This window comes from Macrotis lagotis, chromosome 8, assembly GCF_037893015.1.
Source record: "Macrotis lagotis isolate mMagLag1 chromosome 8, bilby.v1.9.chrom.fasta, whole genome shotgun sequence".
NCBI classification, from domain to species: Eukaryota; Metazoa; Chordata; class Mammalia; order Peramelemorphia; family Peramelidae; genus Macrotis; species Macrotis lagotis.
The window spans coordinates 102302387-102316997 of record NC_133665.1 but is presented as its reverse complement, the minus strand read 5'-3'; the positions used below and the strand labels follow the sequence as shown (position 1 = coordinate 102316997).

Sequence of the window (14611 nt, the reverse complement as noted above, 5' to 3'; positions counted from 1 at the left end):
ATAATTAATTCTGAACTAGGGTGGTACAGATATAACAAAAAGAGCAGATAAACTGAAATTCAAAGACCAAGACTTAAACTCCCAATCTATCACTCACTGCAAATATGACTCTAGATAAACATCTTCATCTTTGGGGGCTTTAGTTTTTTCTTCTAAAATAAGGAATTCATTGATGATGATGATGATGATGATGATTTCTGAAATTCCCATTCGGCTCTAAATACTCTGATCCTATTTTGTTAGCACACAAAGCAGCACCATAATAGTAGAACAGCCACAAACTGTGGCTGTTTAGGCTTTATTTTAAAAAGGCTGCTCTTCCAGGTAAGAGTTTCTATAGATGAAGCACAGGAGAGAGCTGAATTTGAAGATATAATATAATGGAGTCAATGGCTAAAAGGGAAATGTACAGGGAGTAAAAGAAAGGAGAGGTGGAATAGGCTAAGATATTTCACATAAAAGATTTTTTTTTTTGCAATGAGATTTTGCAATGATATGGAAGGGGGGGGAGGTTAGGGGGAATGAGAGAACCTTCACTCTCATCAGAAATGTCTCAGAGAGGAAACAGCATACACACTCAATAGGGTATAGGCATCTAGAGTAAAAAGGAGAGGGGGGGTAATATGGGTGATAGGGGGAGAGGGTAGATCATAGAAGAGAATAGTCAGATATAACACATTTTCTGTTTCACTTTTTGCAAGGTCCTGGGATTGGGTGGTCTGTCGAGGACCACAGGGCTGGGTGGTTGCTGGGTCTCTGGGGTGGTTTGTGGGCTCAGGGCCTCTTAGTCCCAGGGCTGGTGCGCTGTCTGATGAGCCATTCAGCTACCCTACAGCACATTTTAGAAAAGGGACAGAGTGAAGGGAGAGAGAAAATATAATATATGGTAGTGGGGAGGAATGGATGGAGGGAACTACAATCAGCAAGAGCAGAAAAATATGGAAGTAACTTCTGTGATGCACTTATGATAAAGAAAGTATTATCCACCCAAGACAGAGCTGATGGTATCAGAGCACAGATTGAAACACATTTTTTTCTCTTTCTTTTACTTTCTCATAAGGTTCTATACTTTTTGGGGAAGGGGTATTATGTTTACTCTTAAACAAGAATATTTTAGTAATGTATAAAGTCATATTAATAATAATAAAAAAAAGAAACCAGGAGGGATGGAATTCAGTGGAAAATGGAGGGATCTGCATGAACTGGTGCTGAGCGGGATGAGCAGAGAATGTTGTGCACTCTAACAGCAACATGGGGGTGATCATCATCCTTGATGGACTTGCTCATTCCATCAGTGCAACAATCAGGGGCAATTCTGGGCTATCTGCAATGGAGAATACCATCTGTATCCAGAGAAAAATTGTGGAATTTGAACAAAGCTCAAAGACTATTGCCTTCCAATAAGGAAAAATAAGAACCTTTATCTTATTATGTAATTTTGCCATGTCTTATACTTTATTTTTCTTCCTTAAGGAATTGATTTCTCTCTCATCACATTCAACTGAGATCAATGTATACCATGGAAATAATGTAAAGACTAACAGACTACCTTCTGTGGAGGGTGGGGGGAGGGAAGCAAGAATGGGGTAAATTTGTAAAATTCAAAATAAATAAAATCTTTCAAAAAAATAAAATAAAAAGGCTGCTCTCTAATTTGTAATTATGCCCAAAGGGCAATAATGCCATCTGTATCCAGGGAAAGAATTTTGGAGTTTTAACAAAGACCAAAGACTATTACCTTTAATTTAAAAAAAAGCAACATTATCTTATTATGTAATTTTGCCATCTCTTATACTTTATTTTTTTTCCCTTAAAGATATGATTTCTCTTTCATCACATTCATCTTAGATCAATGTATACCATGGAAACAATGTAAAGGTTAACAGACTGCCTTCTGTAGGGGGGGGGGGAGGGAAGAAGGATTAGGGGGGAAATTGTAAAATTAAAAATAAAATAATAAATTTAAAAAAAAAACACAAATTTGACCTCAAAAAAAGAAAAAAGGGAAAAAGAAGGCTGCTCTCTTAAGATTCCAGGATTCCCCAAATGAAAGATGTATTATAATTTAATTGTATTAGTAAGCATTTATTAAGTTTTTACTATGTGTAAGGCATAGCAGGTACAAAACCAAAATCAAAACAGCCTCTGCAGACCCTCATGGAATTTCCATATATGCTTAGACAAGAAAGTACCAAATGATTTAAGAAGAAAGCAAAACAAATCAGGGAATCCTAGAAAGGAGGAGGGAACCTGCTAAATGAAAGAAAAGAAAGATTCTGGAAGGTCCTGAGGGAAAGGAGATGTACTCCAGCATGGAAATGATATGTGTGAATACATGAAGGCAAGAAAAATGGTATATTGAGTTTAAGGTAATTATTAGTTGTCCAATTTGACATCACGGAATAAAAGGGATTTTCAGGCTGGAGAAGTGGGTTAATTAGATTGTGCAAAGGTCTTAAAGGCCAGGTCAGAACATTTCTATTTTATTCCAACAATAGGAAGTCATTAAGTTTTTGCCATTTTGTCATCTATATTAAGGATGGACTGGAAAGGAGAAAGACTAGAAATTAGGAGACTTGTATAACAGACCAGGGAAGAAGGGGCAGCTAGGTGGCACAGTGGATAAAGCACCGGCCCTGGAGTCAGAAGTACCTGGGTTCAAATCTGGTCTCAGACACTTAATAATTGCCTAGCTGTGTGGCTTTGGGCAAGCCACTTAACCCCGTTTGCCTTGTAAAAACCTAAAAAAATAAAAAAAAAGCAGACCAGGGAAGAAGTAATGAGGGTCTGAACTACACAGATGGTCACTGAGTTAAAATAATGTCATAGAAACAGAATCTACAAGTGAATAAATTAGATATGAGGGTAGGGGAGGAAGACTCCTAAGTTACAAAGTTTAATAACTGAGAGGATGGTTGTATAAACAACAAATTTGCTTGATACCTTTTATTGGTATAGTCTTGAAAGGCGGTGGGTGGGTTAATGTCATCTCCATAAACTGACCAATTAGTATATAAGCCGGAAGATTCCAGAGCAGGTGTATTAGTAATCTCACCCAGCAAAGGACTGAATAATTGGGTATCCATTCCTTGCTTCTTATAGTTTACCTGAAAGAAAATAAAATAAAAAGAGAATTTAAGCAGATTAAAAAATCATATTTAGTAAAGAAAATTTTAGTTTTTAGTTTAGATGACTGAGTAAAGAATTTAATAGCAATTGCCAACTTTTTCTTTTAAAAAAAAGTTTATATAGGTAAATTATAATACTTCATTTACCCAAAACATTCACCTTACAATCTCAGATATCCAGAAAAAGACTAAAAAACCTGAAAGGACAAAAAATGGCTATATACACAGTTCATGTTCTGATGTCTATACACTGATGAATGATCCTCTCCAGACCTCTCTCAAAACCTATTTTAGGCTCAAAGAATATGAAGAGTTGAAAAAGTAGCTGAAAGGTTGAGAGTCGGGGGTTACTCAAACAATTTGAAAGAAGAATTCATCACTTCATATTCTATATCTGGACAGCGCCAATCAATTCTAAAATTTCTCATTTTGAGTCAAAACCTAATTCCTAGTTCTTTTCCTCTGGGAGAAATACAAAATAAATTCAGAATCTTAGAACTGGAAATTCCCACTCTAACACATCCAACAAGTGAATGTCAAGTCTTTACTTAAAAATCTTCACTCCTCCCCTCCTCCCCTCCCTCTTTCTACTTTTAGATAGCTCTAATTCTTAGAAAGATATTCCTAGGGGCGGCTAGGTGGTGCAGTGGATAAAGCACCAGCCCTGGAGTCAGGAGTACCTGGGTTCAAATCCGGCCTCAGACACTTAATAATTACCTAGCTGTGTGGCCTTGGGCAAGCTACTTAACCCCATTTGCCTTGCAAAAAAAAAAAACAACCCTAAAATTAAAAAAAACATCTTCCTAATATCAAGTGTAAATTTTCTTCTTGGTAAATTTCTCCCTTTGACTTATGGACCTCTTCAACATGACAGCTCTCCTAATTCTTGACTATTGCTAAAACGTACTTCTTCTCCAGGCTAAAATATCACTCAGTTCCTTCAAACGAATCTCATATGGCCAATTATGTGCCTTCCTTAAAGAACCTCTGCAACTGCCAATGATACTGGATTCGTTCTTCAATGGTTAACCCACAGGACTGCCCAGACCCTTGTACTCTCCTCAACCCAGGGATTATGAAGTATTGGCTGTCAATCTTCAGATCCTGTTACCTCTCCCCAATTGCCCATTTCCTTCAATTCCACCCTCCACTAAATGTCATACTCCAAATCTGTCTGGCCCTTTCTCTGTGCCTACAGGCACTCTGTCCTTTGGTATTCACTGACCGGGTTCCCTCCTAATAAATACTCAGTCCAATTCCCCTTTCTAGCATCAGTTACACTTTCCCCCAAATCCCCAGCTCTATGGTCATGGTGGAGGAGTGGGCAGGCTTCTGGCTTTCCATACTACTTCCAGCCTCCCCATTTAACACCACCACTCAGAAGCCTGTCCTCCATTTGAAGTTCACTATTCAAACTGACCCCCCCAATCCAGATCCCGGCTGCTAGATATTGTTGGAACAGTTCAGTACTAGGCTGCAAATTTTCTTCCCTGCACACTAGGAGTGATACTCCCTCTAACACCCTGACTTCCAGCTCCTCCATCTACTCAGTTTCTCCAACCTACTTCTCCACTCTACTTCAGCAACCCACATGAAGTCATAGCCTTAATCTCCATCCATAAGAGTTTTACTCCCTCATTCACAAACTCTGAAATTCCTTTAGTTGATCTAAAATCTGCCCATGTCTCAGGCTTCCTAACCCTGGTGTCTCCAACCTTAACAGTGACCTCGATTCCTTCCAGCCAGGCTATTAATTCTGCATTGAATACCCTTACTTCTCTTCCTTATTTGGTGAACAACTTATTTCTACACTACTCTTTCCTTGAGCCCCTTACCCCATTTCCCTTTAGGTGATCATGCCTACCAAATCTCAATCCTGGATTATATCTACCATCTGCCTCCTCCATTCTTATTATGTTATTTCTATTAAATTTTCCAAGGATCCTGAATTACCTTGATATATATATATATACACACACACACACACACACACACATATATATATATGTATATGTATATATACATACACACACACACACACACACACACACACACAAATATAATAGAGTTCTTACTGTAAAAGTAAAAGAACCTATAAGGGCAGTTAGGTAACACAGTGGATAGAGGACAGGCCCTGGAATCAGGAGGACCTGAGTTTAAATACAGCCTTAGACACTTAATAATTGCCTAGCTGTGTGACCTCACTTAACCCCATTGCCTAGCAAAATCAATCAATACAAATAAAAAATAGGAAAAAAAGAGCCTATAAGGTGATATCAGCAATAATCTCAATGAAATATTACTAGATTCTCTATATTGCATTTCTCCACATATAAGATGCACTTTAATTTTAGGGCCCAAAATTTGAAAAAATTGCATTACATAAAATTATTGAACTCAAGTTTTATTCATCATGAAATTCAAGGACCTTCTGCTCAGAGCTTTCAGTTATCTTCTGGGCAAGTTTGGAGGGGGGCACATTCCATTCCATTTCATGAACCTGAAGCACGAGTTGTGTCCTTTCAAATGAGCAACTTCTTGTTCATCAGTAATTCTTCTGGCCTCCTGCTGAACCATCTTTGTGGACACTGAAATTCCACTTGCCCTTTGCTCTTCATTCATCTCTTCAATTCCCTCTCTAATTCAGGCCATTTGGCTGACTTGCCTCTCATGGCCTTCTGGTAGGGTATTTTCAGTTGAGTTTCTTCTTCCCATAGCCTGTCTCTGATTGTTTTCTCAGTTGGAGGAGGACCTAACTAACATTCAGCAGCACGATTTCCATTCACTTTTGCAAATTGGATCACTTTGAACTTGAATTTAGCACTGTAGGAAAATCTTTTCTGAGCCATTTCTGGGCAGAATGTGGCAGAATTATTATAATGGTAACAAAGGCAAAATAATGAATACAAAGACAACAAGTGGGAAAAAGCAGGAAATACAAGTAAAAAGATATACCACAATAAGCATAAGACCAAGTGTGAGAAAGCAAGAAATGCAAGTTAAAAAAACTACCAACACTGTATAAGATGCTCCCAGTTATTAAGACTCCAAATTTTTTCAGGTTATTGAGAGGTGGAAAAGATACAGATCCAGAAAGTACCTTTGTCAGTAAATAGGTGATTTACTTGCCAAATGGAGAGAAGTAGCTGTCTAATTCAAGATTAGGCTAAACTCTTTTTTTGTGGGTGGCAAAGAATGGAAATTGAGGGGCTGTCCACTGATTGGGGAATGGCTAAACAATTTGCAGCCTATGATTGTGATAAAATACTATTGTTCTTTAAGAAATGATAAGCAGGGGCAGCTAGGTGGCATAGTGGATAAAGCACTGGCCTTGGAGTCAGGAGTACCTAGGTTCAAATCCAGTCTCAGACACTTAGTAATTACCTAGCTGTGTGGCCTTGGGCAAGCCACTTAACCCCATTTGCCTTGCAAAAAAAAAAAAAACCCAAAAATGATAAGCAGGATGTTTTCAGAAAAACCTGGAAAGATGTACAAGAAACTGATGCAAAGTGAAGTGAGCAGTTGTTGAATAACAGCAATATTGTATAATGATCAGCTGTGAACAACTTAGCTATTCACAGCAATATAATGATCTAAGACAATTTTAAAGAACTGAAGGATTAAAAAATGCTATTATCTCCAAAGAAAGAACTGATGGCATCTGAATCCAGATCAAAGAATATTTTCTTTTAACTTTATTTTTCTTGGTTTTTTTTGAGGGAGATGTCTGTTTTTTCACAACATACTAATGGAAATATTTTGTATGACTGCACATGTATAACCTTTATCAAACTGCCTACCTGATCAATGAAGGGAGAGGGAAGGGAAGAAGAGAATTTAGAATTCAAAAAACTTTTTTAAATGAATGCAAAAAATTGCTTTTACATGTAATTGAAAAAATATTAAAAAAAAAAAGAATGGGGGGTGCAGTGGATAGAGCACCGGCCCTGGAGTCAGGAGTACCTGAGTTCAAATCCGGCCTCAGACACTTAATAATTACCTAGTTGTGTGGCCTTGGGCAAGCCACTCAACCCCATTGTCTTGCCAAAAAAAAAAAAAAAAAGATTGGGCTAGATTACAAACTTATCTGTAAAATCATACCCCATTATAAATAGAACTATCACCTTAAAAAAAAAGAGAGAAAAGACATGGAAGGTAAAACTAATTTTTTAAAAGCTTGGCAAGACTAACTGAACACTTAATGAAAATGAAATGACTGTATTTCTATAACCTATATCAGATTATTCACTGTCATGGGGAGTGGGGAGGGAGAAAAATGTGGAATTCGAAAGTTTAGCAAAAATGAGTGTTGAAAACTATCTTTACATGTATTTAGAAAAATAAAATTAAGTTAAAAAAGAAGTAAATATGAAAAATAATGAAAATAAAAGTACTACATGTAGACTAAAGAAAAAAAAAAGATGAAAAAAGCTTTTCAAAAAAAATTTTTTTTTCTTACAAGAATAGTGAAACAAGGGGGTGGCTAGGTGGTGCAGTAGATAAAGCACCAGCCCTGGAGTCAGGAGTACCTGGGTTCAAATCTGGTCTCAGACCCTTAATAATTACCTAGCTGTGAGGCCTTGGGCAAGCCACTTAACCCCATTTGCCTTGCACAAACCTAAAAAAACAACAACAGTGAAACAGGGACAGCTAGGCCTTACAAAATAAAATAAAATAAAAAATAAAGAATAGTGAAACTACTCTACTTGAACCATTATATCACAGTTTCAAAGATGATTATAAGACATGAGATTTAGAAGTCATGATCACAGGCAGCTAGGTGGCACAGTGGATAGAGCACCAGCCCTGGAGTCAGGAGTACCTGGGTTCAAATCAGGTCTCAGACACTTAATAGTTACCTAGCTGTGTGGCCTTGGGCAAGTCACTTAACCCCATTTGCCTTGCAAAAACCTAAAAATAAGTCATGATGGCTACCTTCAAGGAGTTTATGACTGCTGAAAGAATAATAAAAGAAAACAGATTAGTCCAAGACCTGCAACTAACTTGAACAAATCAGAACCTCTCTATATTGAGTTTCTTCCTCTCCAAAATAAGGAAGTTGGATTAGATTAGCAAGCCTTTCTAGATCAATCATTCTAGATTGGTTAGGATGTGCCAAACAAGGTGGTAGTTCTATAAATATTATGATATAAGAAAATATGAGCAAAAGGAATCCTTTTTTGTTGTTTTTTTTTGCAAGGCAATGGGGTTAAATGACTTGCCCAAGGTCATGCAGCAAAATAATCATTAAATATCTGAATCCGAATTTGAACTCAGGTTCTTCTGGCTCCAGGGTGGGTGCTCTATCCACTGAGCCATCTAGCTGCACCCCAACAAGAATTCTTTATTTTTTTTTAAGATTTTATTTTGCGTTTTACAATTTCCCCCCAATCTTACTTCCCTCCCCCCAACCCCCACAGAAGGCAATTTGTCTGTCTTTACATTGTTTCCATGGTATACACTGATCCAAATTGAATGTAATGAGAAAGAAATCATATCCTTAAAGAAGCATAAAGTATAAGAAATAACAAGATCAGACAATAATATACTAGTTTTTTTCCCCCTAAATTAAAGGTAATAGTCCTTGGTCTTTGTTCAAACTCCACAGTTCTTTCTCTGGATACAGATGATATTCTCCATTGCAGAGAGCCCAAAATTGTCCCTAACTGTTGCATTAGTGGAATGAGCAAGTTCATCAAGGTTGATCATCGCTCCCATCCAACAAGAAGCTTTTTTTTTTTGGTTTTTCAAGGCAATGGGGTTAAGTGACTTGCCCAAGGCCACACAGTTAGGTAATTATTAAGGGTCTGAGGTCGGATTTGAACTCAGGTACTCCTGATTCCAGGGTCAGTGCTCTATCCACTGTGCCACCTAGCCACCCCCAGCAAGAAGAATTTTTAAAGGACCTTAAAGTGTGAGTAGGATTTGGTTGGAGATATGAAAATGGAAAATGCTGTTCCTGGATCTGGAGAATGAAGTCTTATGGAGGTGTCAACATGTAAGGCATACTTATGGAATAATATATCAACCTGAAACAGACCAAGGATTTAAAATGAGAAATGGGAGATATATTTGGAAAGAAGGTTAGGATAATCATTTGGGGAACGACTGAACAAATTGTGGTATATATATGTTATAGAATACTATTGTTCTATTAGAAACCAGGAAGGATGGGATTTCAGAGAAGCCTGGAAAGATTTACATGAATTGACGCTGAGTGAGATGAGCAGATCCAGAAAAACATTGTACCCTAACAGCAACAAGGGGGTGATGATCAACCTTAATGGACTTGCTCATTCCATCAGTGCAATAATCAGGCACAATTTTAGAGTTATCTGTAATGGAGAATACCCTCTGTATCCAGAGAAAGAACTGTGGAGTTTAAACAAAGACCAAAGACTATTATCCTCGATTTTTTTTAATTGTCTTATGTACTACATAATTTTGTTATGTCTAATATTTTATTTCTTCCTCAAAGATATGTTCTTTCCCCCTCAACACATTCAATTTTGATCAATGCATAGCATGGAAACAATGTGAAGACTATCAGACTGCCTTCTGTGGGGGGTGGGGGGGAGGAAAGGGAGGGTGGGGAAAAAGTGTAAAATTCAAAACCTTACCAAAAAAAAAAAGGTAGAAACTACTATTGTATATAATTGGAAGACAAATATTTATATAATTAAAAAAGAAGGTAAGGATGATAACTAACTGTGAAGATCTGGCTGCTCTCTGAAGGATATGATAGATATGATGATACATGAAATTCCAAAGTATTCATGATAAAAAAAGGTTATTAACCTAGAGAGAGAGAGAGAGAGAGAGAGAGAGAGAGAGAGAGAGAGAGAGAGAACGAGAACTGAGGGACTCTCCAGTGCAAACTGAATAATTTTTTTCCTTTACTTTTTTTGCCCCTCCCCCTGCCCTTGCAACATGATTAATGTGGAAATGTTTTGTATGTCTTCACATGTATAATAGGTATCATCTTTCTTGCCTTCTCAACAGGTAGAAGGAGGGAGGGAATTTGGACCTGAAAACAAAAATTAAGGAAGGAAGGAAAGGATGGAAGGAGGAGGGAGGAGAGAGGAAAGGAAGGAGAATTAGGGTCAGATTGTATAAGCCCTGAAGGTATGGTTAAGGTAGACTTTATCCAGTAGGGTGAAGAGCCATCCAAGGACTTAGCAGAAGAATACAATGAAAGTGGTATTTTATATTGAAGCAACTTCTCTGGTGGATTTATGATAAAGAAAGCAACTCACTCCAAAGACAGAACCATTGAAATCTGAACACAGACTGAAGTATATTTTTTTTTCTCTCTCTCTCTATTCTTGAGGTTTCTCACAGGGGGTGGTGGTGGTGGTGGTGGTATATTTACTCTTTTTTTAAATTAATTTTTATTAAAGATATTATTTTATATTTACTCTCATAATACATTCTATTTATATCAATGTATGGCACGGAAACAATGTACAGACTATCAGACAGCCTTTCGTTGTGGGGGGGATGTAGAATTCAGAGCCTTGCAAAAATGATGGGTACATATTACTATTGTATATAATTGGAAAACAAAACGTTAAAAGAAAAAAAGTAAGAAAGTGGTATTTTAGGTAAATTAATCTGGTGCTGGAGTGTATGTCTAAGCTATGTTGAAGGAAAAGTGTGACGGGCCGAAGCCATGAGCACTGTCTGGCACTCCATACTCTCTCCATCTATCACCAACAATGCAGATGCATAAAAAAGGAAGTGTGAAGCTAGGAAATCAACCAAAAGATGAGAGGGGTCAATGATACTGCTACCTCCAAATTAGGAGGTTCTGCTTGACTCTAGAAGCTCTTTAGAAATGGAGAATAAGGCACAGCTAGGTGGTGCAGTGGATAGAGCACTGGCCTTGGAGTCAGGAAGAACTGAGTTCAAATCTGGCCTCAGACCTTTAATAATGCCCTAGCTGTGTGACCTTGGGCAAGTCACTTAACCCCACTGCCTTCCAAAAACCAATAAATAAATAACAGAAACAGAGAATCAGATAACAAGGCAGGGCATAAAGGACTTGGGCTCTTGCCACTTCTTATTGAGGTTGGGATCTCAGTTCATTTAACTGTAGTGCTATATCTTATGACTGGGACCTACAGACTGTCCTCAAAGAAATCCACAACATACTGAAACTATATTAAACCTTTGTTTCTTCTTACTATTCTACATCCTCACTCTATACACTGAGTGGGTTTTTTTGGAGTTCCCAAATCTAAAACTTGTATAAAAATTGTGGGAAAGAATCAAGTGTTTTGCTTTCAAGGTGAGAAAAGGTATTGCTAGAATCTCACAGATGTCTATGAGGATAATATACATTACAAAAGTCAGGATATCTGCCCTTTGTGGAAACTCAAGAGATGCTAACCTGTTTACAGGAGAGAATTAAGACAAAGGGAAAGGTGATTAAAGAAATAACTTTGCAGGGGTTGAATGGGAGTCTATGCTTTTGTCTTTTGCACCTGGTCAAGGAGGTAGCTGTTCTTGCTCAATAGAATAATGAGCAGGGTGGGGAAAACATATGGAGGTGAATCTATCAATTAGATTTGTGACCCCAGTCAATGACTGGCATGAGGGGGAGGAACAAAGCCTTTCAGAGTGCATATAATATCTAGCATTCTGGGATTTCAGGATCCCTCTCCCCTTGAGAGGTGGGGAGGGCAGCTAGGTGGCATAATGGATAAAGCACCAGCCCTGGAGTCAGGAGTACCTGGGTTCAAATCCAGTGTCAGACACTTAATAATTACCTAGCTGTGTGGCCTTGGGCAAACCACTTAACCCCATTTGCCTTGCAAAAAAAAAAAAAAAAAAAAAAAGAGAGGTGTGCCATTTATTAAGATGTCTTAATAAAAAAAGCATTTTAATCACTCTGGACTAAGTATCCATGAGCCACTTAAAACTGATATTATACATACATTCTCTAAGACAAGAACCTGGCTTCAGTTAAAAATAAATAAACTAATAATACAACAAATCAAATCAGGAAAAAGAATTACTAATCTGTTACAAATAACTTTTTGTTGAAGGTTGCTTTTTAAAGAGCAAACAGCTGTAAAGTTAAGTTTAATTGGTTTATTTAAATTCATTATTTTTAAATGAAATATTTAGGATAGAATAAAATGGAAAAACAATGTACCTAAGAAAAATGAAAAACATTCAGAAAGACTAGTTTTTATATAGTTATTTAAAGGCAGAAAGCTATTATGGAATGAGAACCTCTAGAGTTCTGGTCCCAACTCCACCACCTACTCATTAGTCTCTCTGAGGTGCAGTTTCCATTTCTATAAAATGAGAATGCCTTATACTTCACTTCCTCCACAGAACTGTCATAAGGATGTATGTTAAATTTGTTAAGAGTTCTAAGATACCTCAGAGACCATCTCCTCCCAAGTTTATAGCAGTGCAAAAGGACTTGAGTTTAGTGAGTTGTGTCCAAGGTTTCAGGATTTGTTTTTCAATCCCAGTGAGCAGCTTTTCACTGCACCACATTACCTCTCCTACTAGGTGATTGTTCTGAAATTGGTAAAGCACTATACTAATATAGTAATAGCCTAAATAAAAATGGAAAAGAACTTCAATACTTCATTGACTGTGTTCTTACTGATATAGATATTCCTACATTTATTTTCTCATCTCATACTATTCTTGTCCAATATTATTAACAGACCTTTGTAAGAGAATTCAATCACTAGAATGAGTGAGGGTATTCAGAAACAATCTGCCCACATGATCCATTCTCCTCTCTCACATCATATGACCTGTCCACCTCTTTCCCTCCAATTCTTCTTCTCACATTTCAATCATCACCATCAAGATGGAATGGCTCAAGTGCACCCAAACCATGCATTTTTCTATTGTCCTCTGGGTCTTTCTTAGAATTCAGTCAGTGGAAAGATGGTAGGACTTAGTATCAGAAGATGGTTTAAGTCCTGGCTCTCTCACTTCCTACCTGTATAATCTGATCCGCATTTAATGTCATTAGCCCCCAAGTTTCTTTATCTCTAAAATGTCTCTACATCATTGTCAAGAGAACATTTATGTTAAAAAGATGAGACACTGAACTCATCCGACCTTTCTGGAGAGCAATTTGGGATTATACCCAAAGGGCAACAAAAATGTGCATACCCTTTGACCCAGCAATACCACTACTGGGTCTATACCCTGAAGAGATGATGAAAAAGGGTAAAAACATCACTTGCACAATAATATTTATAGCAGCCCTGTTTATGGTGGCAAAAAAATTGGAAATTAAATGAAATGTCCTTCAATTGGGGAATGGCTTAACAAACTGTGGTATATGTATGTCATGGAACACTATTGTTCTATTAGAAACCAGGAGGGATGGGAATTCAGGGAAGCCTGGAGGGATTTGCATGAACTGATGCTGAGTGAGATGAGCAGAACCAGAAAAACAATGTATACCCTAAGAGCAATGGGGGTGATGATCAACCTTGATGGACTTGCTCATCCCTTCAGTGCAACAACCAGGGACAATTTTGGGCTATCTGCAATGGAGAATACCATCTGTATCCAGAGAAAGAATTATGGACTTTGAAAAAAGACCAAAGACTATTACCGTCAAATTAGGAAAAAAAAAGTTATATTATTAAGCAATTTTACTACCTCATACTTTATTTTTCTTCCTTAAGGGTATGATTTCTCTGTCATCACATTCAACTGAGATCAATGTATAATATGGAATCAATGTAACGACTAACAGAATGCCTTCTGTGGGGGGTAGGGGGAGGGAAGCAAGAATGGGGAAAAATTGTAAAACTCAAAATAAATAAAATTTTTCTTAAAAAAAAAAAGATGGGGGCAGCTAGGTGGTGCAGTGGATAAAGCACCGGCCCTCGAGTCAGGAGTACCTGGGTTCAAATCCAGTCTCAGACACTTAATAATTACCTCGCTGTGTGGCCTTGGGCAAGCCACTTAACCCCATTTGCCTTGCAAAAACCTTAAAAAAAAAAAAAAGATGAGACATTGTACCAAAGTACAGAAAAACAGATTAGTTGAAAGTACTGTACAGTTCTCTAAATAAAACCCAAGCCATCCTCCCTATTTACTGCCTATCCAACTCATTTGTCCAGTGGCAGTGTCTGTGTCCCAGATATTTGTACTAATATAGTAATTCAATGGACTGGCCAACTACTTATAGCCTAGGCAAGTCTTGTCATTGTATATTCCTACTCTCACCATTATCATTTTTCATTTTACCAATTCTATATGGATTGTTAGACTGAACACTTTTAAATAATAATGAACATCACTGAGAAGATTCTGTAATGCTTTGGGTCTTGATGGGAACAGCACAATATCATATGCACAGAACACCCAGAATCATCTGGGAGGTCTCCCCAACAATAAAGAGCTCCTCTTCCATGTGGGCCTTGCACTGAATGGTCATCCTCCAAGAGAAGGGAATTCAGTTCAGCTTTATGTCTTATCTGAACTTATTA

General features: G+C 37.6%; 1 protein-coding gene across 3 annotated transcripts in view; it reads right to left on the bottom strand.

Moving 5' to 3' along the window:
• LOC141495912 (meiosis-specific coiled-coil domain-containing protein MEIOC-like) overlaps positions 1 to 14611 on the bottom strand; it is a 47662-nt gene that overhangs the window by 21556 nt on the left and 11495 nt on the right. For all 3 annotated transcript variants that reach the window (XM_074197792.1, XM_074197793.1, XM_074197795.1), the window contains one exon: positions 2944 to 3107. In XM_074197792.1, coding sequence (XP_074053893.1) covers positions 2944 to 3107 — 164 coding nt within the window. The remainder of the gene's footprint in view (positions 1 to 2943; positions 3108 to 14611) is intronic.